Here is a 23,775-nt window from a genome sequence, read left to right on the forward strand (position 1 = left end):
TGTGTATGTGTGTATATGTGTGTGTGTGATCACAGACAACAAATTTGTTCGGATACTTCAGTGCATATGAAACAGTGTATATTTGTGTGTCTTTGTGAGCATTTGTGTGCAGAGAATGTATGATGGAGTTTTGTTGCTCTCCATATTATGGATGTGTGTGCGTCTCATTTCTGATACATGTTGGCATTGTATGGAAGGAGTGTGAAAATAGACGGGTGGACCCCGCTGGGTAAAGAATCCTGTAATAACAGAAATGTGTAATGTGCATGAAGCAAATAGATTTGTGGTGAGTGAGTAACACTAAAGATTGGTAAGTTTTCACTTTTTTAGAATATGTGATAGAAATAGATAACATGCGAAGTATTTTCTTCCACGTGAATTTTTTTTTTTTTCGTAGAATTAAATTGAACAACAATTTCAATGTTGATAGCAGCAATAACAATGATGATGATGATGATAAGAAGAAATGAATTAAAACATCAGGGAATAGAGGATAGGGAAGGGGAAATAGAAAGGCAGAAGAAGACTGAAAGAACATATGCAAGTGTTGAGGTGGAAACATGTCTAGTTTTGATAGTACTGACAAATCTTGCATTGTGAAATGTAGTACTTGGTTTGTTGTTTTGTTTTGTTTTTTTACATCAGAAACATTTTGGAAAATCTACAGTGCAAATTCTAAAAATGAATTCCCAACAGACTTTGCAGACATAAATATAGTGGAAGCTCTTTCACATTTTTTTCACATATGTTAAGGTGCAAGTACTTGGATGGGAAAATATCTTTATTTTGTCCACTTCCATATCTAAAAAAAAAAATTATTTTGGTAGTTTCCATTCATTGTCAATAGCTAAGATAGAAACATTCACATTCTTGCACACAACTTTCACTTCCAAGAAAAAATTGTTTGGCTGATGCTGAGAAGAAGAAAAAATCATTTGGGTTGCTGTACGCAGTTCACACTTTTTTTTTTCCTGCAGTAATTGTTTTTAGTTACTAAACAAAAGTAAGAAAAAATAATTTAAGAATTGTTGTTGTAATTGACAATTGAACAGAAAAAAAAAAATATTGTAATTGATAAATGATTTTCATGAGTGAATAAAAAAAAAAGACCGGGATCCTTCCAAATCTCCTTTCCTCCCTTTTGCTTTTTTGCTGCTTTTGTCATTCAGTGTGTGTGAGTGTGTGTGTGAGTGTGTATGTGCAAAGGTGTCGATGAAGAATGAGGTGTCAGGTGTTTTCCAGGGACCAGGGCAAGTACAAAGAGGCCGGCAACCTCTTGCATGACGCGCTTGTCATACGAGAAAAAACTCTGGGCAAGAGTCATCCCGCTGTGAGTGAGCTTTAACCCCAGCCCCACCCACCCCACCCCCCACATTGACTCCCAGCCCCCACCCCCACCCCCACCCCCAACTCCCAATAGTATGTAGGATGATGCTATTAACCCACTAATACTTGTGAAGGAGGCGTCTTGTCTCGTGGGTGTGTGTGGATTTTTTTTTATGTGTGTGTGCGTAAGATTGGGGAGAAATTCGCCTCCTTCACCTCAGTTTCTTTTTCCAGCAACGTTGAACATAATTTTTGTGAGCTTTTCTTCAGCTGCTATTATATGATTATTATATTCTCTTTTTTTTATTAATCTGGAAGGAAGTTGATGACAGTGATTTATCACTTTGAAGAATGGTTCACTGTCTCTGATGAAAAGGAAAAAAGAACAGACTTGTGGCATTCACTCTGGGGCTGGTCAAACTGTGCTCATCATCATGAATGTGATTGTAAGGTAGCAAAACTCCAATGAATGATGGTATTTGTGGAAAAAGAAAACCAGTGCTCATGAGTGTAAGGTATCAAATCTTCAATTAATGAGAAATCTAAGAAGAAGAAAACAGTGCTCACAGAAATTATGGCAACGGTTCCTGAAGAAGTTGTCAAGATCAGTGGAACCTGCTGCAGAAACCATCCTCCTCAACTCTTTTATCAAAGCCACGCGACACCATCGTATAATCCTTTCTCTCTTTCTGTGTCTCTCTGTCTCCTCCGCCCCTTCAGAGACCAAGGGAAGTACAAAGAGGCGGCTAATCTGTTGAATGACGCCTTGGGCATTCGTGAGAAAACTCTGGGTGCGGACCATCCGGCTGTGAGTGTCTCTGGCACCCTTCCTTCCTTCCTTGGCTGTGTTTTTTGGCGCCGCTGTGGCCCGCCTGCATTTTTCTTCCTTTTGGTTCCTCTTGGCTGTTGTTTGTTTTGTTTTTTACATTGTGTCTTTGTTGTCTCACATCTTTCTCTCTTCTCCTCTCCTGTCTTCCCCACCCCTGTGCAGGTTGATGTGGTAGTGTGTAGTTTGGTGTTGTGATGTGGTCATGAGGAGCTGGCATGAAGAGCTTGAATAGAGCGTGCGTGAGTGGAGTGAGACGACGTTCACACATTGTGGCTGATGTCCGCTGTCTTTTGGTCCATTCACACTTTGAGTCGTCAGGAAGTTAAAGATAATTCTGTCCGAAAGGACAGGGTTGCAAATGTATCTACAATGAGTGTGTCTTTGTGCGGGTGTGTGGTCACTAATGTGTTAGATTGAAACCAGTTAGATTGTCAGAATGTCTCAGTTGTTGTGAATGCCTCGACCAGTTAGATTAAAACCAGTTAGACTGTCAGAATGTCTCAGTTGTTGTGGATGCAGCGACCAGTTGATTTTCTTCCTTCCTGAAGTAGATGAGGTTCAAGGATAAAAAAGGCAGTTTGGGATGGGGGTTGGATGTAGAGGCAGATGCAGGGGAAGGGGAAGGAATGTGCTGATGTGAATTTAAAAAGACAAAATAAATTACCCAAAAGTTTAAAATCTTGAGCTATATGTAAAAGACCATCTAACATTCAAACCTGTGTTTTAGAAACATGGAAAAAATAAAAAGAAGAGTTTGTACTCAGAATACAGGACGCACTTACTGACAACCTCCAACCCCCCCGCCCCCTCCCCTTACAGTTCACCAACATCTCAGTAACTCAAGAACGCCAAGCATTCTGTGCTTTGGAGTTCTGGCAGACACTTGACTTTTCCTCTTTGCCTCGGACATGCTCTGCGTGTTTTAGGACCCCTTAGGGTGATTTTATCTTGTAGATCATAATTTCTTTTTAAAAAAAATTCTCTGCATGTTAAAGGGAGTCCCCTGAGGTGATTTTATCTTGCAAAGGAAGACCAGTGCATGTTTGAAACAGCTAAGCTCTGGAGAAGCAAGAGCAAGGATTCCCCCATCACAGCCAACGATTGAACTGAACCTGATATGATCATAGACAACAAGACAAGTATTGCAGCCACACACAACACTGCAACAGTCATTGTGACCATGAACAACACTACAATATCTGTATGATTACAGACAAAAGGCACTGTTGTCTAAAACAGCATGACACATAGCACGATGGTCACAACAAGCACTGTGGCCATATTAGACAACAATGCAACAAGCACTCAGTCATAGACAATAATACAACAAACACTTTGGCCATAGACAATAATGCAGCAAACACTGTGGCCATAGACATCAATACAAAAAGCGCTATTGCCATATTACGGCCTTAGACAACAACACAACAAACACTACGACCACAGACATTAAAACGTGCTCTGTGGCCACAGACAAATACAAGCACTATGGCCAGAATCAACAATTCAACAATCTGTACGACCATAGACAACAACCAGTGTGTCCATTGATTACAAAACAACATTGTGGCCGTACACAACACAACAATCATTATGGCCAGAAACAGTAGTTAAACAGTCAGCTTAGCCTTGGGGGAACAACACAAGCAGTATGACCATAGGCACAAATACAACAATTAATATCATCAAAAAAGCTACTTTACTTCAGGCAGTAGAGCCTCAAGCAACACTGCAGCAGTCAGTGTGACCAAGGTATCAATGCAAAACCTGATGACATTGCACTGGTGTGGCACACGGGGGAAAAAAGGTCACAAAAGGTTGAAGGGTGCAGCAAAGGGCAGACGGGCAGAGAGTGTGACCGGTGTCGTCTTTTGTCTTTATCGTCTAACATTTGTGCACAATAGGAACTGTGACCTAGCTTTGGGGATTAAAGTGGCTGGGTTGCACCCAGTGACTGGAGAAATAAGCCATGTGTGTGTGTGTGCATGTGTTTGTGTACGCTGGTGCGCATGCTTGGGGCAGACCCAGGCATGAATAGAGATGCATATACATCTGCGTGTATGCGTGCACATGCTCTCTTACATGCACACATGTGTGCGCGTGCACACACACATGCACATGCATGCACTCAACGCACAGAACACACACACCACAGACAACACAGACACACAATGTATGTACTACACACACACACACACACACACACACACACACACACACACTTGTAGGCTGGAGTTTTTAATCTTCCAGTCCAGTCAAGAGTCCCATTAAATCACAAGAAAGTATACTGTGAACCTTTTTTTTCTCTATTTTTTTTCTGTCAAGTTGTTGGAACAACGGAGAGAAAGAAGTGAAGTTGTCTGTGTAGAGTAGTTTGGATTTGGACATAATCAAAATGCAATATTGATTCCGTGGCAGTAAGTAGTGTACTGTTTTGTGTGGATAGGTTTTTGTGTCATTGACGGAGCATGTCACTTTACTTCAGCATGTTGTTGTTTTTTTAAATAAGCCACTAGTGTTGTTGTTTTTTTGGGTTTTTTTTAGTGCTTTCACTACTTCTAGCTTTCAGCTTTCACCTCCACTTCAATCCATTTCCCTAGCAGTACCAAACACACATCATTTTCAGTCAAATTTAACCCATTCAACTCTGTGGAGTTTACAGCCTTGGCAGGCTTTCCTTCCATATCAGTGCAGTAAAATGCAGAAAAATGCACAGAAATCGACTGGGTTTTCCTCCAAATTAGCTGGAAATACTTTAAAAGTTAACTTTAGCTTATGCATCTATAGGGAAAAGGGAACTGTTTTAATGAAACAATTTTTGATGCCAGACCAGTGCTTGGGTGCGGGGTTTGATGAGTTAAAAGTGACTACAGTCTGGTCTAGTGCCATGAAGTTTTTGACACCACAGTTCATTATTCTCTGTGGGCAAGAGGAAGGGATCCCACCAGCTGGGGTGAGGGAAAAGAAAGGGTGGGAGGCAGTCTCTCTTTTTTGTTTTTGTTTTTTTAATTGTTGTCAGCTGAAAATATTGTTTTAAAGAATCTAATAAAATAAAAGCACTGCTCTATCATTACATGGGATTGCAGATTGTAACTGGAGGAAGGACATTTTTAAACATATATGCTCAGTTGTGATGTGTGTGGGAATGGAGGGGAGGCTAGGGGGAGGAGATTTTTGTTCTGAGGCTTGTTCTTCTCTTGGAAGGTTTTGTGTGCTGTCCTTGGTGGGATCTCGTGTGTGTGTTGCCTGCCCTGTCTTGGCCCCTCTCCTCCACTCCTAGCTCCCACGTTTCTTTTCCTTTATTTTTTTTTAATTGTTCTCTCGAAGGGTTGGACCATTTGTTTACTTTTGTATTTGGGGTGGGACACAAAGTATCCTTGGTTGCACAACGGGGGTGGGCAACATAATCAAAATGTCTCCATTCATAGAACACAGAGGAACAGTTCATTCTTTTTCTTTCTTTTTTTTTTTTTTTTTAAGATTATTACGCTTTTTCCTCTCTTTTTTCTAAATTTCAAAATAACATATTAACACTACACTGACAAGGACTGCAGTGTGTGCAAATTGAAAACTAACTCAAAACTTTGTGATGGATGGTGAGGGTGAAAATGATGTGAAAAGAGTTTCTGTTGATTGACCGTCCGCCACCCTTTATCTGTCTGTCTGTGTACCCATTGTTTGTTTTGATTAACACCATTGTTTGTTTTCAAGGGATCAGTCAGCAGAGCTGTATTACGTTTGTTGGTTCAACCTGTGAATGTTCTGAGTATAGAAAGCGGTTGAGAGTGATTTGGTCAGTACTGATGAAGTGCTTTCTGTCCATTGTCAGGTCATTTATGATGGTGCTTCTTTCCATATTTAAGTTTATGTGTGTCCCTCCAAATCCTCTGCGCGCCCCCCCAACCCCCCTTCCCCTCCTCCTTCCATCCCCCATCATCTCTTCCTCCCACAAGATCTCATCTCAAGGTTTTTCTGGATTGTTTTATCGTAACTACGCAGGTAAACACATACTAAATGTTGTTAACGTTTGCATATTTTCCACTGTAGCTGCTTCGTAGTTTAGGCCTCGAATGAAGACCACTGCTTGATTTGCTTGTTCCTCTGGCCGTTGTCACTGTCAGTGTGTTGTGGTGGTCATTTTGAAGATCTTAGTCATGTTTGTCTTATAGAATGATTTTTTATCAGTGTAAGTAAAGCTATCTTTTTTCTTTCTTTCTTTCTTTTTTTTAAAGAAAAGATGATCCTCTTGTACTTCTGACGAAATCTTGTAGAAGACAAAAGCAGGGGAAAAAGATCAATTAAAAAGGTCTGTAACCATGGCCAGAATTTTAAAGACAATTCTCAGTTAAGATTACTTTCTTCTTTTTATTTATTTTTTTATTTTTTTATTGTTACTGATGATATGGTTTTCAGACAGATGGGTAACTTTTGTGCAGCGGGCAGACTTCAGTGCTGTTTTTATTCCTACATTTGTATGGCATTATGTTCTTTCTGTGTGACAGATGGTTTGAATTTGTTTTGTTTTGTTATTGAATCTTGCTGTGGCAGACCTTTTTCATTGACAGTAGTACTGTGAGCATTAATCAGTGTAGTGATAATGATCATTTTCATTTCTGTGCATTTTGAATGGATTGTGATTTTTTTTTTTTTTTTCCCCTTGCTGATGTTCACTTTTCAGATTGGATGTAAATTTTATCGTGGAGGTTTCATTAAATGTCAGTGGCCACCATCCCTACACTTTCCCATCTTTCTTTCTGTGTCTTTTTTCACGCTTTCCCCCGTCTTTCTCCGATGTGTCAACACATTTTTCACTTTCATTTTTACTTAAGATGTTTGTATCAGCTTATTCATGTATTATGCCATTGCTGTTGTCAACATTTTGTTTGAACACTTCATTTTCAGTGGTGGTATTAGATGTAGGCCAGTATGAGTGGAATAACTGGTAGTTAATGAATGTTGAAATAGTTTCCATATAGCAGTCTCTCTGTATTGACTGTGCTTGTCTGTCTCTTTTTGTTTCTCTGTCTCTTTCTCTCACTTAATCTGTCTCTCTGTCACTTAGACACAACACCCAGGCACAACACCCATGCTCATGCATATTCTCTCCTCTGTTCCGGCTTTCTGTCCAACACAGGTACACTCTGACACAAGTGTAAATGTGTGCAGGCAGAAATCAGATTAGATTGCAGTCTGGCCATATGTGACAGAATAAGTAGAAACTCTGCCAATATATTGCTCATTTGGGATTTGATATCTGGAGAAGAGATGATGTGCTATTGCATTTAGAATACACAGATTTTGTGATACGTTTTCAGGAATGCTGAGTTAGCATGCACACAAACACACACAACAAACAAACACACACACACACACTCACACACACACACACACACATGAAAGCATGCACACAAACACACACAACAAACACACACACACACACATAAACACACACACAAACACACACACATGCAAGTGTGCATGCACACACTCTATTACACGTGCATGCATAGCATGCAGCCTTGCACACACATGTATGCATTCACATTGACAGACACATGAAAACACACATATGCATCCAAAAATTACATACTTGCTTGTATGTTTACAAATCACCCACAGCCTCTCTTTGCCCCTGTCTCAAACACACAGAGTGGAAAGGATTAGGAACTATGCTGTAATGTCAACATCAACATGCTTAAATCCATATTTTGAAACAGATGTGCGCATATCTGCGTGTCTGCACATTTGTGTTTGTGCACATGTATATGTGCCTGTTTGAGTGTGTGCATATGTGTGTGTAGGTGTGTTTGTGTGTGTGTTTGTGTGCATGCATGCATGTTTCATGCGTGCATACACACAATCATTTCCCAAATCTGCACTTCTATGACATACGCTCCTATTCTGTAATCCAGATAATATGTTGCTGCCACCAAGTAAAATATTCCTTGAATATTGCACAAATCAACTTCACATTTCCTGTGTCACACACACACACACACACACACACACACTCACCCCTTATTTATACCTTTTAAAACTCTTATTCTAAAGCAGTCACAGACGTCATTGGCAAACAAATATATTCCTGTGAGCCTTATCCTGGGCACTGTAAGTTGGTCACCAGTTAAGAATTGCAGTGGGGCAATGGTAATGAAATCAGCTGTTTATTGAAAGCGTCATTCTGTGCCAGTGTGTGATGAGAGGTTGTTGATGTTGTGGACAGGTCGCCGCCACACTGAACAACTTGGCAGTGCTATACGGCAAGAGGGGCAAGTACAAGGAGGCCGAGCCTCTGTGTAAACGGGCGCTGGAAATCCGAGAAAAGGTTGGTCACACTGCTGCTGTTTCTCTGTGGTGGTGGTGTGAGTCTTGTGTGGACGTGAGGTTTGTAAGAGCGATGGGAGGTGTGGGTGTGGTGTTTGCTATATATGTGTGAGTTTATATTGGTGTGTGTGACATGTGTTTGTGTATGTGTGCGAGTGAGGTTTGTGGGGCTGGGGGGGGGTTATTTTGTCTTTGGTGTGGTATAGTGTGGCATTGGTGCATGTTTTGTGTGTCTCTGTCAACAGGTGAGCAAATGTGAGGGGTGGGTGGTGTGCAGGTGTTGATGTGTGGGGTGTGTGTGTGTTTGCTTGCTTCATCATTGACACACCCCGTATGGCATACCTGTAAGTCTTGATTATATTTATTGTGCCCAGTGGTGGCCAGTCTTTGTAACCATTGCTTTCGCATACTGAAGTTGATTGTCAGCGCTCTGGGCCCCTGTGCTAAGGAGGTATAGCACATTATTAATACCCATCATCATTACTGTCACTAGCATTATTAAGGATGTTTCCATGCTGTGTGTAAAGGCCCTGTGTGTGTGTGTGTGTGTCACGTTATTGCCATGGACAGTGAGGACGGCGTGTGTTCCAGGTGCTGGGCAAAGATCATCCTGATGTTGCCAAGCAGCTGAACAACTTGGCCCTCCTGTGCCAGAACCAAGGCAAATACGAGGAGGTGGGTGGTGGTTTACAGGGTGGGGAGGTTCTTGGATCCTGCACCGGAGGACGTGGATAGGATGTGTTTCCTATGGTTGTTGTTTTGTGTGTGTTGTGTGTAAGTTTGTATGTGTTGTTGTTGTGTGTGTGTTGTGTGAATGTTTCTGTATGTGTGTGCATGTGCGTGTGTGTGAAAGTGTATGCATTTAGTGTGTGTGTGTGTACGCATGTGTATGTATGTATGTGTGTGTGTGTGTATGTATGTGAATGTATGTGTGTGTCACAGGTATAATTTGACATGGTACTGACCTTGACCAGGTCATCAAACTGGTGCAAACCATAGCCAGGAGCGTTTGGTCAGTTTATATATTGCAATGTTCGTTTTGGTCATTACTTTTACTTAATGTCGTTTCACTGTTAGTGATATTAAACAAGAAGAAAAAGAAATGGAGAAGCAAGAAAAACACAGCTATACCTATTGGTTAATAATACCTATCAAATATGTACCTTTCTGAATCTGTTGACAGCAGGAACATGTTTATTGAAATTTTCCTGTTGGTGGAAAGTGAAATTTTATCATTTAAAAAAAATTAATTTGGAGTGGAACTGAGTTTCACTCTGGTCTGAAAACAAGTGTGTGTGTTTGTGTGTGTGTGTGTGTTCATGTGTGTGTAAAATGAAATATTTTTAGATTTTTTTTTTCCAATCCATTTGGAGTTGAACTTTAATTCTGGTCTGAAAACAAGCATGTGTCTGTTTGTGTGTGTGTTGTTTCATGTAGTGTGGTGTGTTTATGTGTGTGTGTGTGTGTGTGTGTGCATGCATGTGTGCATGCATACATGTATGTGGGAGAGGGCAGGGGGAGGACGGAGTAGTACTTTAAATTTAGCCAGCACAATCTTTGAGATGATGGAACACTGTACCTCCTGTGTGGATCAGGAGAGAAGCTCAGCCCCCCTCACAGTTATTCACATTGTTATCATATGATGCGTTGATGTGAGGTGACTAAAGAGATGCCCATGTTCAGGTGAAGGGCTGGTAGAAAATTAGTATATCAGTATGACTTGGTATTATCAGGTTTATGATATTCAACACAATCATTTTGTCATATGTTGTGCAGCTGCAGATTGATTGATACAGAATGCAAAATTTACAAACTTTTCTGAAAATTTTGTTCTTTCTTGTTTTTTTTTGTGCAGTGTATATTTTTGATGGAAATGATGTTGATATTCTCAAAGATATCATCCGATATGTATGTCAGACTTTGGCATGCACCTAGCTGCGTACACACATGACGTGATCTGAGGTGTCTACATCCAGGTAGCTGTGTACCCTCTGTGTTGTGCATGACATGATAACGAGATGTGCAAAACGACAGGTGGAGCAGTACTACCAGAGAGCGCTGACCATTTACGAGGGCAAACTGGGCCCTGACGATTCTAACGTTGCCAAAACTAAGAACAACTTGGTAAGGCCATAGACCTCTCTCCATTGTGGCCACTTGCTTCTCGCCTTGGCGCTGGGCCAGATTGGAGATTTCTTTTTGTTTTTTTTGTTTGTTTGTTTGTTTGCACCTGGGTGTTGGATAGCGTGGAGCACTGATTAATTCGTCTCTTCCACTGCACTCAAACTTTTGGGTGTTTTGCTGTTGTCACTTTTGGTGTGGTAGTCTATTTGTGTTCTTTTCAGAATTTGGGCAGGAGGACAAGACTTAGCGCTGATCTTTTTCTTCTTCTTTTTTTTTTTTTTTCTTTTTTTCAATTTTTTTTTGTGTGTGTGTGCTTGTGTTATTGTTTGTGTTATCATGTGCTTTATTGTTGTTTGTGGTGGTGTGTCACAGAGGCAACCATTGGTGTTTCACAACTAGACAGTAGTCTCATAGTTTACAGTTATTGATCTGCAGTTAAGTGGACTCACGCTTATAGCTTACGGATTAATTGGCTGCAGTAAATGGGGATTCGTTTTCACAGCTTACAGAATTAATGGTCTGCAGTTAAGTGGACTCGCTCTTGCAGCTTACAGAATTATTGATCTGCAGTAAAGGAGATTCGTTTTCACAGCTTACAGAATTATTGATCTGCAGTAAAGGAGATTCGTTTTCACAGCTTAAGAATTATTGGTCTGCAGTTAAGGGGACTCAGTTTCATGACTGACAGAATTAATGGTCTGGAGTTGAGGGGACTGGACGTGAATCCTGTCCCTTCTGTCTTCCTTCCTACTCACCCAGAGCTGATTACCCAGGGTACATACAGTACATCTTTTCAGCGTGTCCCATAATCATCAGTAACATGCTGGGAGGGGAGGTATGAGATAATTCAATACATACCAGCTAAAAGGTTGAAAGCAGAATGAATTTGATGAACAAAGATCCTAATCTTTAATTAAGATATTTGGCCTTTGTTAAGAACAGAGAGGTGGCCATTTGAATGCATTAAACTGCACTCGTTAAACTGATACCTCTCGGGATTAGATGGCTGCTAAATCAGGTCTGTTCTGATTCCTTTTGTATTTTAGGTATTTGCAAGTCTTGCTTCATTCACTTTGCTCAGATGATATTTATGAAACTTTGCCATCAAAACAGTTTGAAATTTGCCATAAAAATAGTTTGAAAATGTCTGGTGCAATAATGCTTTGGGCAGGATAGTTGGTCCTGTGGTAAAACAAGCTATTAAAGCAAACAGAATTAGAAGTGACTGTAGGCTGCTGTAGGTTGTTCAATTTGGTTGCAACACGCATTGTTGTGTATATTTTTGTTGTTGTTTTTTCTATTCTCTTCTTTACAGATCACTTTGAATTCATTTTGCACTAATTGTTTTGCTTAATTTTTTCATCTGTCTCTTTTATTATTTCTTTTTTTCAGCTTTTTGTTTTTCATTTTGTCTCCTGACACAGTTGCTTTGGTCTGCATGCTTTGTTTTCTGTATTTCTTCTTCAGTTGATTTTGGGTGTTCTGTGTGACTTGGTTTCCAGGTGGAAAAGTATTATCTACGAGCGTTAGAAATTTACAAGAAGCGGCTGGGGCCCGACGATTCCAATGTGGTTAAAACTCAGAACAACTTGGTAAGCCGGGGATGAGCCATGGGTTGCTTGTTTGCTGCCCTCCCATTGGCTGATTGATGCCTGTTTGTGACTACCTTTATATACCGCCTTCTCCCATTGGTTGACTTCCTTTTTACACACAGTGATGAAATCTTTTTCTTGAATTTTTTTTTCTTGTTAAAAATCTGAAGCATCTCAATCCTTAACCAGTTTGTTTCCATGACTCAGAGCTAGAGAAACCTGCAGCCTCTGTATCAGTGTATGGCATGGGTTTCAGGTTGATATTTTGTGCAGTTTCAAAAGAAAGTTTGTTGGTCATTGGTTTGTCTTCGCATGTTCATATTTTATCCGAAATAGAGCACATGTCAAATTGTGCATTACAGTTACTGATTAACTGTGATTGTGGGCATGCTTTGTTGTTGCCTACATGTCTTATAACTGACATGCTGTCAGTTGTCTGCTCACTTACATTTTTCATTGTCTTTTTTTTTTTTTTTTTTGTCTTTTTTTTGGTGTATGTGTGTGGTGATGCATGTCTGTTTTGTTGTTGTTGTTGTTGCTGTTGTTATTCCTGTGTTTTCATGCACTTACTGAGCTGCTATTGAGCATGTTGAGTTTCTGTTGCATTCCTGAGGATGAGTTGAGCAACACTTGTAATCAACGCATTCATGTCTTTCTCTGTGTTTTGTTGTTGAACCAATCAGTTTGTCTCTTTCTTGGTCTCTTGCTTTGTCTTGTTTGTCTGCCTTGCTGCCATTCTGATGGCTAGCATACCTGTCAGAAATTGGGGTTTGAAAACAAAGAAGGCGAAAAGGTATAAAGTCATACACAATTTTTTTTTTTTTTTTTTTAAGTAGACGAGATTATGTGATCACACACGCACGCGCACACACTCACACACACACACACACACACACACACACACACACACACACACACACTAAGCTTCAAGCTCAAAGATGATGATTACCATCAATAAGAAAGTATTATTTCTGGAGCATATAATTGCGCAGCAGTACACAGCTGTCTACTGAAGGGTCAGAAACATAGACAGATCAGTATGTGGCACTTCATGGGGGGATGTGGGGGTGGGGATTCCATAATTGGGAGGAAGGAGGGCAATCAAGATGAAACACTTATTTCAGTTATCCAGTAAAGCTGTCTTTACTTATGGGTGATTTTCTTCACATAGTCACATTTGACCTTGCTGTATGTCCGATACTTACGCTTGCTTATGCACACGCAGACACACACATACACACACACACACATTCACACACAAAACATATACAACACGCACACACACACCACACCACACACCACACCATACCACACATACACACACTCGCATAGACGTATACATGTGCGTTCTCTTTTTTTTCTTTTTCTTTTTTTGTCTGTCTCTCTCTCTCTCCAATGTACCCTCTCACACACATGCACCTTACACAACACACCTTACACACACACACACACACACACACACACACACACACACACACACAACATTGTCTCTGTCTCTCTCTCTCCCATGTACTCTCTCACACATGCGCACCTTACACACACACACACACACACACACACACACACACACACACACACACACACACACACACACACACTCTCACACACACATTCACTCACACACACACACACAGCAACACAACACACACATACACACACACACAACACAACGCAACACACAATACAACATAACACACCTTCCACATGAGCCCCAGGAGGCAACAGAGTGAAGACAGACTGACTGAGCTTGCAGCGTTGTCTTGCAGGCGTCGGCCTACCTGAAGCAAGGCAAGTACAAGCAGGCAGAGACCCTCTACAAAGAGGTGCTGACCCGCGCACACGAAAAGGAGTTTGGTAAAGTGGAGGGTGAGTATTGACACCACCACCACCCATATTCCTTTCTTTTCTGCCCCCCCCTCCCCCCCACACCCCCCCAGCCCCACCCTTCCCCAAGAGTTTTGGGACATTTTGTTTTCTTTGATTCAGTGATGATCAGCCCCCCCCTCCCTCCCCACCATACCCCCCTCCCCTCTCTCCTTTCCCCAGGAACTTTGGGACATTTTGTTTTCTTTGTTTCGTTGATGATCAGCCGTCCCCTTTTCCCAAGAATTTTGGGACATTTTGCTTTTTCTGTTTCATTGGTGATAGGATACTGCTGCTGCTGCTGTCGGGGCTCCATTTAGGTCTTAGGACTACTCGACTAGGATGTACTGTCATGGTATATTCTGGCGTCTACGAGGCTGAGAGATACAGACTTATGCAGTGTTGGTCAGGGAATTTGAGCAACACTCCTAAAGATGCCTCCATGAAGTGGGTGACCTCAACTGTGTGGTCCCAGTCTTCCCATTTGAGTCCGTGGTACACTGAACTGTGGGCAGGAGCCGACCACAGGCTGAAAAAAACACAAACCCACCCCTGATGGGTGTCAAACCTATGACCTCCCAGTCATCAGTCCATAACACTAACCACTTCACCACGGTGGCTATTGTATCTTCTTAGTTCATTGGCTGTAACTCTCACATTCACTTATTTGTGAGGGTTTTTGTTTGTTTTGTTTTTTTCTTGTTTTTTTTTCTTGGTTTTTTTTTTTTTTACATGTCTGTTTTTACTCCAACAATGTTAAGGGCAGACCTTTTTTTTTATTGAACTTGTGTTGCAATCAGCTTTTTATTAGTACGCTGCAGGTAGGTTAAGAAATTTGGTGGTGTTGATAATGTGCTTGTGTGTATGCTTTTGTGTGTGTCTGTGTGCCTGAGTGTCTGTCTGTGTGTTTGTGTCTCAGTGTGTGTATGCATGTTTATGTATGCTTGTGCCCGGTTCAGTACAATGTAAGCTGATAGAATATAACCCAGCTCAGAGTACAAAATTGGTTTTTAAAAATTTTTAATTACATGATATTTACAAATTAAAGGAAATGGGAAAGAAAATGGAGAGTGTCCAACATGCACATGTTTTCACGGACATTAAATCATAAATAGTACAAATACATACAGAAATACATACACAAATATTCAGTCATACAGACACAGACATAAACCATGAAACAAGCATTAACTACAGCGTTGAAATGGAAAGTGGTTCTGTGTCCAGGCAAGTACAATCTCAAAATGTGACGGGTCACACATGCACTTATAGAAGCTTGACAATTACAAAAGCTAATGAACAGTCTGCTAGGCTAAAGTGGCAGTTTGTGAATATGAATATCAGGTACCAGATGTGTGTTTCAAAGCAAACCCCAAAAAATGTTTTCAGGGGAAAACAAACCCATCTGGATGAGAGCAGAAGAAAGAGAAGAGAACAAGGTCAGTACCGTTGATTAAATCATTTCTCACTGCTTGGTTTGTGTGTGTGTGTGTGTGTGTGTGTGTGTGTGTGTGTGTGTGTGTGTGTGCATTTTTGTTGTGGGGAGGAGAATGGGGTGTGTTTGGGGTGTGATTAATTGGTACTTTGTTTTGTATTGTTTTGTCGTATCATTGTTTTTTGTGGGTTTTTTTTTTAATTTGTGTGTGTGTTTCTTTTTGAAACAATTTGTTTGCCTCAAGAAGCACCCAGCCTGTCGTGAAGAGGAGGGACATGATTTATGCCCGTTCCATGATATGAAGACTAGGGGTCTCTGTCAGTTCCCAGTTAACCAGCTAGCTGACGGCTCCCACATAAACATGTAATATCATGGCAGAAGTGAGGAAAGAAGTACAAAAAAAAAACAAAATTGTGCAAAGAAAATGCTAGGATACATAGTGCCATGTTTTTAATTCAGCTGAATTAATTTTGTTGTTGTTTTTCCCAAAGGAAGCAGTCAGATTTGTTTGGATACCGTGACTCTTGACTCACCTTACCATCTTGTAGAACAAAATCCTACTCCGTCTTCCCTCCCCACCTTTTTGCTTAAGATTTTTTTTTTCCCCTGTGAGTGTGCAGAGGAAAAATAAAAACAGTTACAAATCTTTTCAAACTACACATACTTCACCATGACCCACTAGTGCAGACTCCAGCAGGGAGTCCAATTCCTAGTGTTAATGATGTATAAAATATGCATGTGTTGTGGTCAGTAGTTCAGGCATGGGCTGTTGTCAGCTTGCAGGGGAAGAACAAAAAGTGTTAATGATGTATAAGATATTCATGTGTTGTGGTCGGTAGTTCTGGTGTCGATTAGATTATTGCAGGGGAAGAAACAAAACAGTGTTAAAAAATCTGTTTGTTTTTTTAAAGAGTTTAAAATCTTATAAATGTTGATGAATTGTGGTTAGTGGTTGAGGTGTGGAGTGTTATCTGCTTGCAGGGGAAGAACAAAGACGGCCCCCCTCTACCAGACTATGGGAGCTGGCACAAAGCTTCCAAGGTGGACAGGTAGGTGGTGAGCTCTGCAAACATGGTCAGGTTTATGCAAAGAACGGATTGCCCCATTTTTTGTTGGTTTTTTGTTGTTGTTGTTGTTGTTGTGTTTTGTTTTGTTTTTCCAAACAGCGGATGTGTAGCTCAATGATTCAATCCACATGCTTTGACATCTCCTTGAAACTGAAAGTGGATACATTTTCCAGACTGACAGGGGACCACACACATGTATGTGCACACACACACACACACACACACACACACACACATAACACAAAGTGTCGGTCCTTGCTCTTGAATCATGCATACATCATCAGTGTAAAACAATAACATGCTCTCTTATCATTATCTAGGTTCTTTCATTTGTGTTTCTCTTTCTAGACAGTGTGCATATTTACAAGATGTTTGGTGTGTGTTTACATATGTGTATATATGACTGCTCTTATTTGTGGTTTTCAAGTATTTGCATGTACATGACTTGGTTCTTGTACAATACTCTTATTTGTGGTTTTCAAGTATTTGCATGTACATGACTTGGTTCTTGTAAAATACTCTCTCTCTCTCTCTCTCTCTCACACACACACACACACACACACACACACACACACACACACATACACACAGAGAGTAACCCCCTCCCCCACAATATTTCTCTTTGGCACTCTGAAAGCAAAAAAATAAGATCTCTTTAGCAATGTATATTTGTATTTTAGCATGTATGTGAGTCTGTATGTGTGTGTGCATGTGCTTGTGTGTGTGAATATATATATGTGTGTATGTTTAGTGTGTGTGTGTACATATATGTGTGTATGTGTAGTGTGTGTGTGTGTGTAGTTTGTGTGCGTGTTTGTTGATGCACAAGCACCCTACAGGTATGCGTGTGTCACACTGCCTCACACAGACTGTATGCACTGTGTATGTCTCCAGCTCCACAGTGACGACAACACTGAAGAACCTGGGGGCCCTGTACAGGAGACAGGGGAAATACGAGGCTGCTGAGACGCTGGAGGAGTGTGCCATGCGTACCAAGAAAATGGTGAGTGCCTGCAGCATGGTGCTGCTGCTGCTGCTGACCTCTACGGGGCCCCGCACGGCATGATAGTCACTCTCCTGCAGCCCCTAGTTCTGGGTCCTGGCTGGGGACTGTTCTGTCTCTGTCCGTTTTGTTGTTATTGTTTTCACATACTAAACAGTATTCTGGTTGGGGTTCTTGCTGTCTCTGTCCATTTATTGTGGTGGTTGTTGTTTCCTATGTAGAATAATATGGTAGTACTTTGGCATGGATGGGAGAGGTTGGTTCTTGTCTGCCTGTTGAATATTCACGGTGATAATCCAGTTGAGTAACATGTATCACGTTCTGTGTTCTAGCTTTCTATTATTTTTATTTTATTTTTTTAACAGTACACAGATACTGTAACTGTGATGGGTTTGGTCAGGGGTTTTTTTCTCACTTTTCACTGTTTCAAACTTTTAAAGGGTATTCAAGTGCAGGAATGTTTGGTTGTGTAACTAAGAGAGAGGTGCACAGCTCTGAGCCAGTGCTGGTCAGTATCTTTCACCACTCAAAGATGTATTAAAAAGTGTTAACAAAGAAAAAAGAAAAATGTTTGTGGGTTTGTCTCTGCACCTTTATGTACAGGCAAGCAGATGCGAAGGGCTGAAAGGCATTGGCTTGGAATTGTTTGTGCCTTGGACTTGTTTAAAAAAATCACACATAAAAACAGATGTCCCTCTGTGTGTTTATTGATTTTTAACACTCTTGGCTTCATTCTTCTTTGGACTTTGTGGCAGATTTGACTGCATGGATTTCTGCCTGACAGGACTTACCTTTTGTTCAGAATGTTTGGGTCTGTCGGTTGGCGTGCAGGGATAGAGGGATGGGGCGTGGGTTAGGGGTGGAAAGGAGAGAGGGAAGGGGGGTCTGTTTGTTTGCTGGTTTGTGTATTGGGTAACTGATGGAGAGAATAACAGTGTGAGGGAGAAAGGTGGGGGAGTATTGTGAGAGGCGGTGGATGGTGAGGACTGGTGCTGAGGTGTTGTGGATTGTGAAGGGCATGGTGTGTGGATGGTGAGGACTGGTGCTGAGGTGTTGTGGATTGTGAAGGGCATGGTCTGTGGATGGTGTGGACTGGTGCTGAGGTGTTGTGGATTGTGAAGGGCATGGTCTGTGGATGGTGAGGACTGGTGCTGAGGTGTTGTGGATTGTGAAGGGCATGGTGTGTGGATGGTGAGGACTGGTGCTGAGGTGTTGTGGATTGTGAAGGGCATGGTCTGTGGATGGTGAGGACTGGTGCTGAGGTGTGGATTGTGAAGGGCATGGTGTGTGGATGGTGCGGACTGGTGCTGAGGTGTTGTGGATTGTGAAGGGCGTGGTGTGTGGATGGTGCGGACTGGTGCTGAGGTGTTGTGGATTGTGAAGGGCATGGTGTGTGGATGGTGCGGACTGGTGCTGAGGTGTTGTGGATTGTGAAGGGCGTGGTCTGTGGATGGTGAGGACTGGTGCTGAGGCGTTGTGGATTGTGAAGGGCATGGTGTGTGGATGGTGAGGACTGGTGCTGAGGCGTTGTGGATTGTGAAGGGCATGGTGTGTGGATGGTGAGGACTGGTGCTGAGGCGTTGTGGATTGTGAAGGGCATGGTGTGTGGATGGTGAGGACTGGTGCTGAGGCGTTGTGGATTGTGAAGGGCATGGTGTGTGGATGGTGAGGACTGGTGCTGAGGCGTTGTGGATTGTGAAGGGCATGGTCTGTGGATGGTGAGGGCTGGTGCTGAGGTGTTGTGGATTGTGAAGGGCGTGGTGTGTGGATGGTGCGGACTGGTGCTGAGGTGTTGTGGATTGTGAAGGGCATGGTGTGTGGATGGTGCGGACTGGTGCTGAGGTGTTGTGGATTGTGAAGGGCATGGTCTGTGGATGGTGAGGACTGGTGCTGAGGTGTGGATTGTGAAGGGCATGGTGTGTGGATGGTGAGGACTGGTGCTGAGGTGTTGTGGATTGTGAAGGGCATGGTGTGTGGATGGTGAGGACTGGTGCTGAGGCGTTGTGGATTGTGAAGGGCATGGTCTGTGGATGGTGAGGGCTGGTGCTGAGGTGTTGTGGATTGTGAAGGGCATGGTCTGATCAAGGAGCATTAAATCTTTTTTTATGCTCTGTCATGGGCATTTTGGGTGCCGCAAGTTTTTATCAGTGTGACCTTCTTTGGGTGAGGATATTGCTGATATTCCTCCATGCATTTTATTGTATATATAGCAGTGTGTGTGCGCGCATGTGTGTGTTTGTGGAGAAAGAGGAAGAGATTGGTACACAAGCTTAAGAATACGCTGAAGCAGATTGTCCAATCTAGTTGATGTCATGCAGTTGCAAAATGTGAATACTGCTAGCATATACATGTTCAAACACAGCTGAGGGAAAACTGGAAAGTGTTAGCTTATATCCAGATGGAATGCTCAACAATTGACATGCTTGTCTCCCCACATCCTTCAATCACTTCATAAAGACTGCAAGTTATATCCAACAATCGATAACGGAAGAGTTGGAGAGAAGAAGAAGAGAGGAGAGAGCAGAAGTACAGGGGAAGGAGAGGAGGGTGGAGGGGGCAGGGAGAGCTAAAAGGATAGGAATGGAAGGGATTGCAGGTCCTGTCTTGTTCCTGTGGACGTTGACAGGGTTGTTGTTTCACATTGTTGGGGAGGGACGCTGCAATCGTTGTCTGCTCTGAGGGTCTCCAGTGCAGGGTCTTCTCTTGTGGGGTGGCTTGGCTTTGAGGACTGTTTATCATGATGTTTGCCTTTTCTCCTTTCAGTTTCTTTAGGGACTGAAGAGGCAGAGATGTGGTGGAATTGGATCGGTGAAGAATTTGGTGCAGCGTCCATCTGATAGGCCTCCTCCTGTGTCTGTGAGAGTATTACCTGTTTGTACTGTCACAGAGTTAGATTTGTTGAGAGAGAGAATTAATTCTGCCTTTGGTAATGGAAACTTGCAGATACTACATCTGTGTCTGTCTGTCTTCCTATCCATCTAGCCTCTTAAATGATACTCAGTTTGTATAGATCTGTCTGTCTGTCTCTCTGTAACTGACTGACTGTCTCTGTCTATCTTTCTCTCTGTGTCTGTCTCTTCCCCACCCCTCCCTATCTCTTCAGTCATAATTCTGAGTTTCTGTTTTGTCTGTTGGCCTTTCTGTGTTGATTGTTTTGTAAATGTCAGATAATCAACCCTGCACCTGTGAGTCATGACACAGAATGGGACAGTAACGAGTTCTTACACAACAAGCCAGGAGAAGACTGCAACATTGACAACAGCAAGTGACGAGCGCCTAACCTTTTCAGCACCTGTACAAGGGGAGAAATAAAGCAAATAATGACAGCAGAAAGAGCGCTAGTTAAGAAGCAGTTTATCACCATTCGCTGTGTTGCTGATCACTTCAGGACCCCCAGGCAAAGGGCCAGCACAGCAAAGCAGCCAGTAGTGCTGTGTCAGACTTCACAGACAGGGCAGCCGGCTCGCGTCCCGGGCGAGCAGTGCGGGTTAGGTCTGGGTCTGGGTCTGGGTCCGGGTCCCAGCCCAAACGGAGGACGATCCACGCCTCCATGGATAACATAGCCCACTATGAGGCTGGCGGGGAGGAAGGGGATGAGGAGGGGAATGTGAACGTCGGCTGGCAAGGGGATGGTGTGAGTAGTCTATGGTATCCCTCCTCTGCCGCCACTGCTGCTGATACCACTGTCCTCTGCGCTGTGCTTTGGCGGCACAGTGTGTGTACTGTTCCCACCCCCACACCCTCTTTCTTCAAGCAGAACGGCACTTCTTCACCACAGTCCTTGAGAACTTTTGGATAGGTTTCTATGCTCCTGTAGAATTGATTTCAGCATATAGTTGTGCAGGTATTTTTTCCCCCTTCTTTTCCATGTGTTTGACATTATTCTCTCTGAACTTTTAAACATTTGAACTTGAAGAGTGATTATTAGCAGCAGTGGATGCTCACAGCTCACAGATGGTCCCTTGGCTGATGGGAAACTTGAAAGCAAAGCAATACTGTCTGTTCAAAGAATCTTACCTCTGTGTTGATCCCTCAAGTCCTTTTTGTGATTGGTGATCATGAACTAGCTGATCAAAGTCTGCAGATTTAGCTGTGATATCACATTGGAAATGGCATTGTATGTTTGCCATGTTCAGAATAACAGACATAGAAAGGTCTCGAAAAATATGTTGCACATGGTTTTTGTCTCTAACTCTTTTTTTTTCTGCAACTATAATTTGAACTTCATGTTCACTGTTTCTTCTTCAGGATAGTATGTTGTCATACAAGTACCACAGGTTTAAACTTGAATTCTTTTTTTTTTTTCAATGGGCACTTCATCCCCAACCCCAATAGTGTGATTTAATATGAATAAGTAATTATCTATCTTTCTTTCTATCATACTATCTAGCTAGCTATGTACACACACATACACACACACACACACACACACGCACATGCACAGATACACACACACACACACACACACACACACACACACACACACACACTTTGTTTTTTTAATGATATCTATGAGTGAATCCCATTTCCCACAGCACTAGTTCTTTTTGTTGCACCAGTTTTCTCACCCCCCCTCCACCCCCTTTGTTTTTTGTTTTCATTTTTATTGGAATAACAAAATGTTCATTCCACTGTTAACTTGAGATCACATTTCAGTCCATTTTTAACTTCAGGCAGCATCTAGATGTTTATCTATTTTGTCATTTATTTCCCACCTTTGTTATTCCTCTTGCAACACATTTTCCTTCCACATTTTTTATTCCGCAACATAAGACGACTTCCCTGTGCTGTTCAACATGAGATCATATTCCTTGTACAGTTATCTTTTTTTTTCCTTCTTGTTTTGTTATTCATTTATCGATCTATGTATTTATCCATGCTCAAAGTTCGAGTTTCTTGTTCTGCACCCTCTGTTTTCCCCATACTGGGTTGTTCGCCCACCCACCCCCTCTCCCTCCGCACTCCGTGCTGAATACATGAAAAATATCACCCCTCCTCACTGCCTCCTGTCTCCCCACTTTCTCTTTGTATCAGTTGTGAAGTAATATTACCTGCGTATCCTGCTTGAAATCAACTTGCCGTTTCCCATAGATAAAATTTTACCCTTTTTTGTATTATGTAGCAAAATGCAACGTGAAGTAGGTGAAATATGAATACCCACATGCATGAATGCACAGAAGTGTGTGTGTACATGTGCACACTTATGCACATGCACGCGTGCGCACACGCGCACACACACACACACACACACACACACACACACACTACCCCCACGTTTTTTTTTTTGTTTGTTTGTTTTTTTGGGTTTTTTTTCGTCTAATATCACTTCAAGTGGAAAGACGTTAAACTGAAGACAACAACAACAACAACAACACACACACACACACACACACACACACAGTTGTCTGAACACATGCATACATGCTTACACTCGTGTTTGCATACTACAAACATGAGAGATGTTTTATTTGCACACTGCAAGCACAAAATGATTTTTATTTGCTCACTACAAAAATGACAGGTGTTTACTTGCATTCTACGAACATAAGAGATTTTTACTAGCATATACAAACATGAGAGCTGTTAACTTGCATTCTACAGTTGTGAGATATGTTTTATTTGCATGCAAGAAACATGAGGTATTTTACTACACTATTAGAACAAGCATCAGAGTGTTGTTCATTTACTTCTAAAGACTGGATAATTGGGGCATGGGGGGCGGTGGCGTGGGGGGGGATGTATTTCAGTGGACAGCTGTGCTGGTTGTTAAAGTGTGCTGCTGAAGTGTGCTGGTTATTTGGTGCTGTGGGTGTTGTTGTCAGGGAACATGTGGGTTTGAGTGCTGCTCCAAGCTTTGTGTCAGGTTTTGCCAGTGTTTCACAGCTGTTGTGGGATGATAGACATGTCATAGAAGTGGGTTGACACTGCCACAGCGTAACACTTACGTTCTTTTGTCTGTCTGTCTGTCTGTGTGTCTGCATCTCTCTGTTGTCTCTCTTTCTCTGTCTGTCTCATACTTTGAGCTGTCTGTCTGTCTTCTCTGACCCTGCTCCCCAACTCTCTCTCACTCCCTGTCTGTGTCTGTCTGTCTGTCTCTTTCACTCCCTGTCTCTCTGTCCCTGTGTGTGTGTGTGTCTGTGTCTGTGTGATTCTGTCTGTCTTGTTCTGGAAGTGGCAGGAATAAATTTGTGAATAAATGTGCAACAGATGTT

The 23,775-nt window shown here is 42.1% G+C and overlaps 1 protein-coding gene across 3 annotated transcripts in view; it reads left to right on the forward strand.

The window, feature by feature from the left end:
- The window catches only part of LOC143296516 (kinesin light chain-like), an 89,255-nt gene that overhangs the window by 46,110 nt on the left and 19,370 nt on the right, over nucleotides 1-23,775 (forward strand). For 2 of the 3 annotated variants that reach the window (XM_076608503.1, XM_076608505.1), the window contains exons 7-14: nucleotides 1,243-1,330; nucleotides 8,379-8,480; nucleotides 9,071-9,154; nucleotides 12,106-12,195; nucleotides 13,962-14,061; nucleotides 15,448-15,497; nucleotides 16,475-16,542; nucleotides 17,455-17,563. In XM_076608503.1, the coding sequence (XP_076464618.1) occupies nucleotides 1,243-1,330; nucleotides 8,379-8,480; nucleotides 9,071-9,154; nucleotides 12,106-12,195; nucleotides 13,962-14,061; nucleotides 15,448-15,497; nucleotides 16,475-16,542; nucleotides 17,455-17,563 (691 nt within the window). Of the gene's footprint in view, nucleotides 1-1,242; nucleotides 1,331-8,378; nucleotides 8,481-9,070; nucleotides 9,155-10,513; nucleotides 10,604-12,105; nucleotides 12,196-13,961; nucleotides 14,062-15,447; nucleotides 15,498-16,474; nucleotides 16,543-17,454; nucleotides 17,564-20,951; nucleotides 21,198-23,775 lie in introns of all 3 variants that reach the window. The other variant, XM_076608502.1, reaches the window with a different exon arrangement.

The sequence above is a fragment of the Babylonia areolata genome, chromosome 21, assembly GCF_041734735.1.
Source record: "Babylonia areolata isolate BAREFJ2019XMU chromosome 21, ASM4173473v1, whole genome shotgun sequence".
In the NCBI taxonomy this organism is placed as follows: Eukaryota; Metazoa; Mollusca; class Gastropoda; order Neogastropoda; family Buccinidae; genus Babylonia; species Babylonia areolata.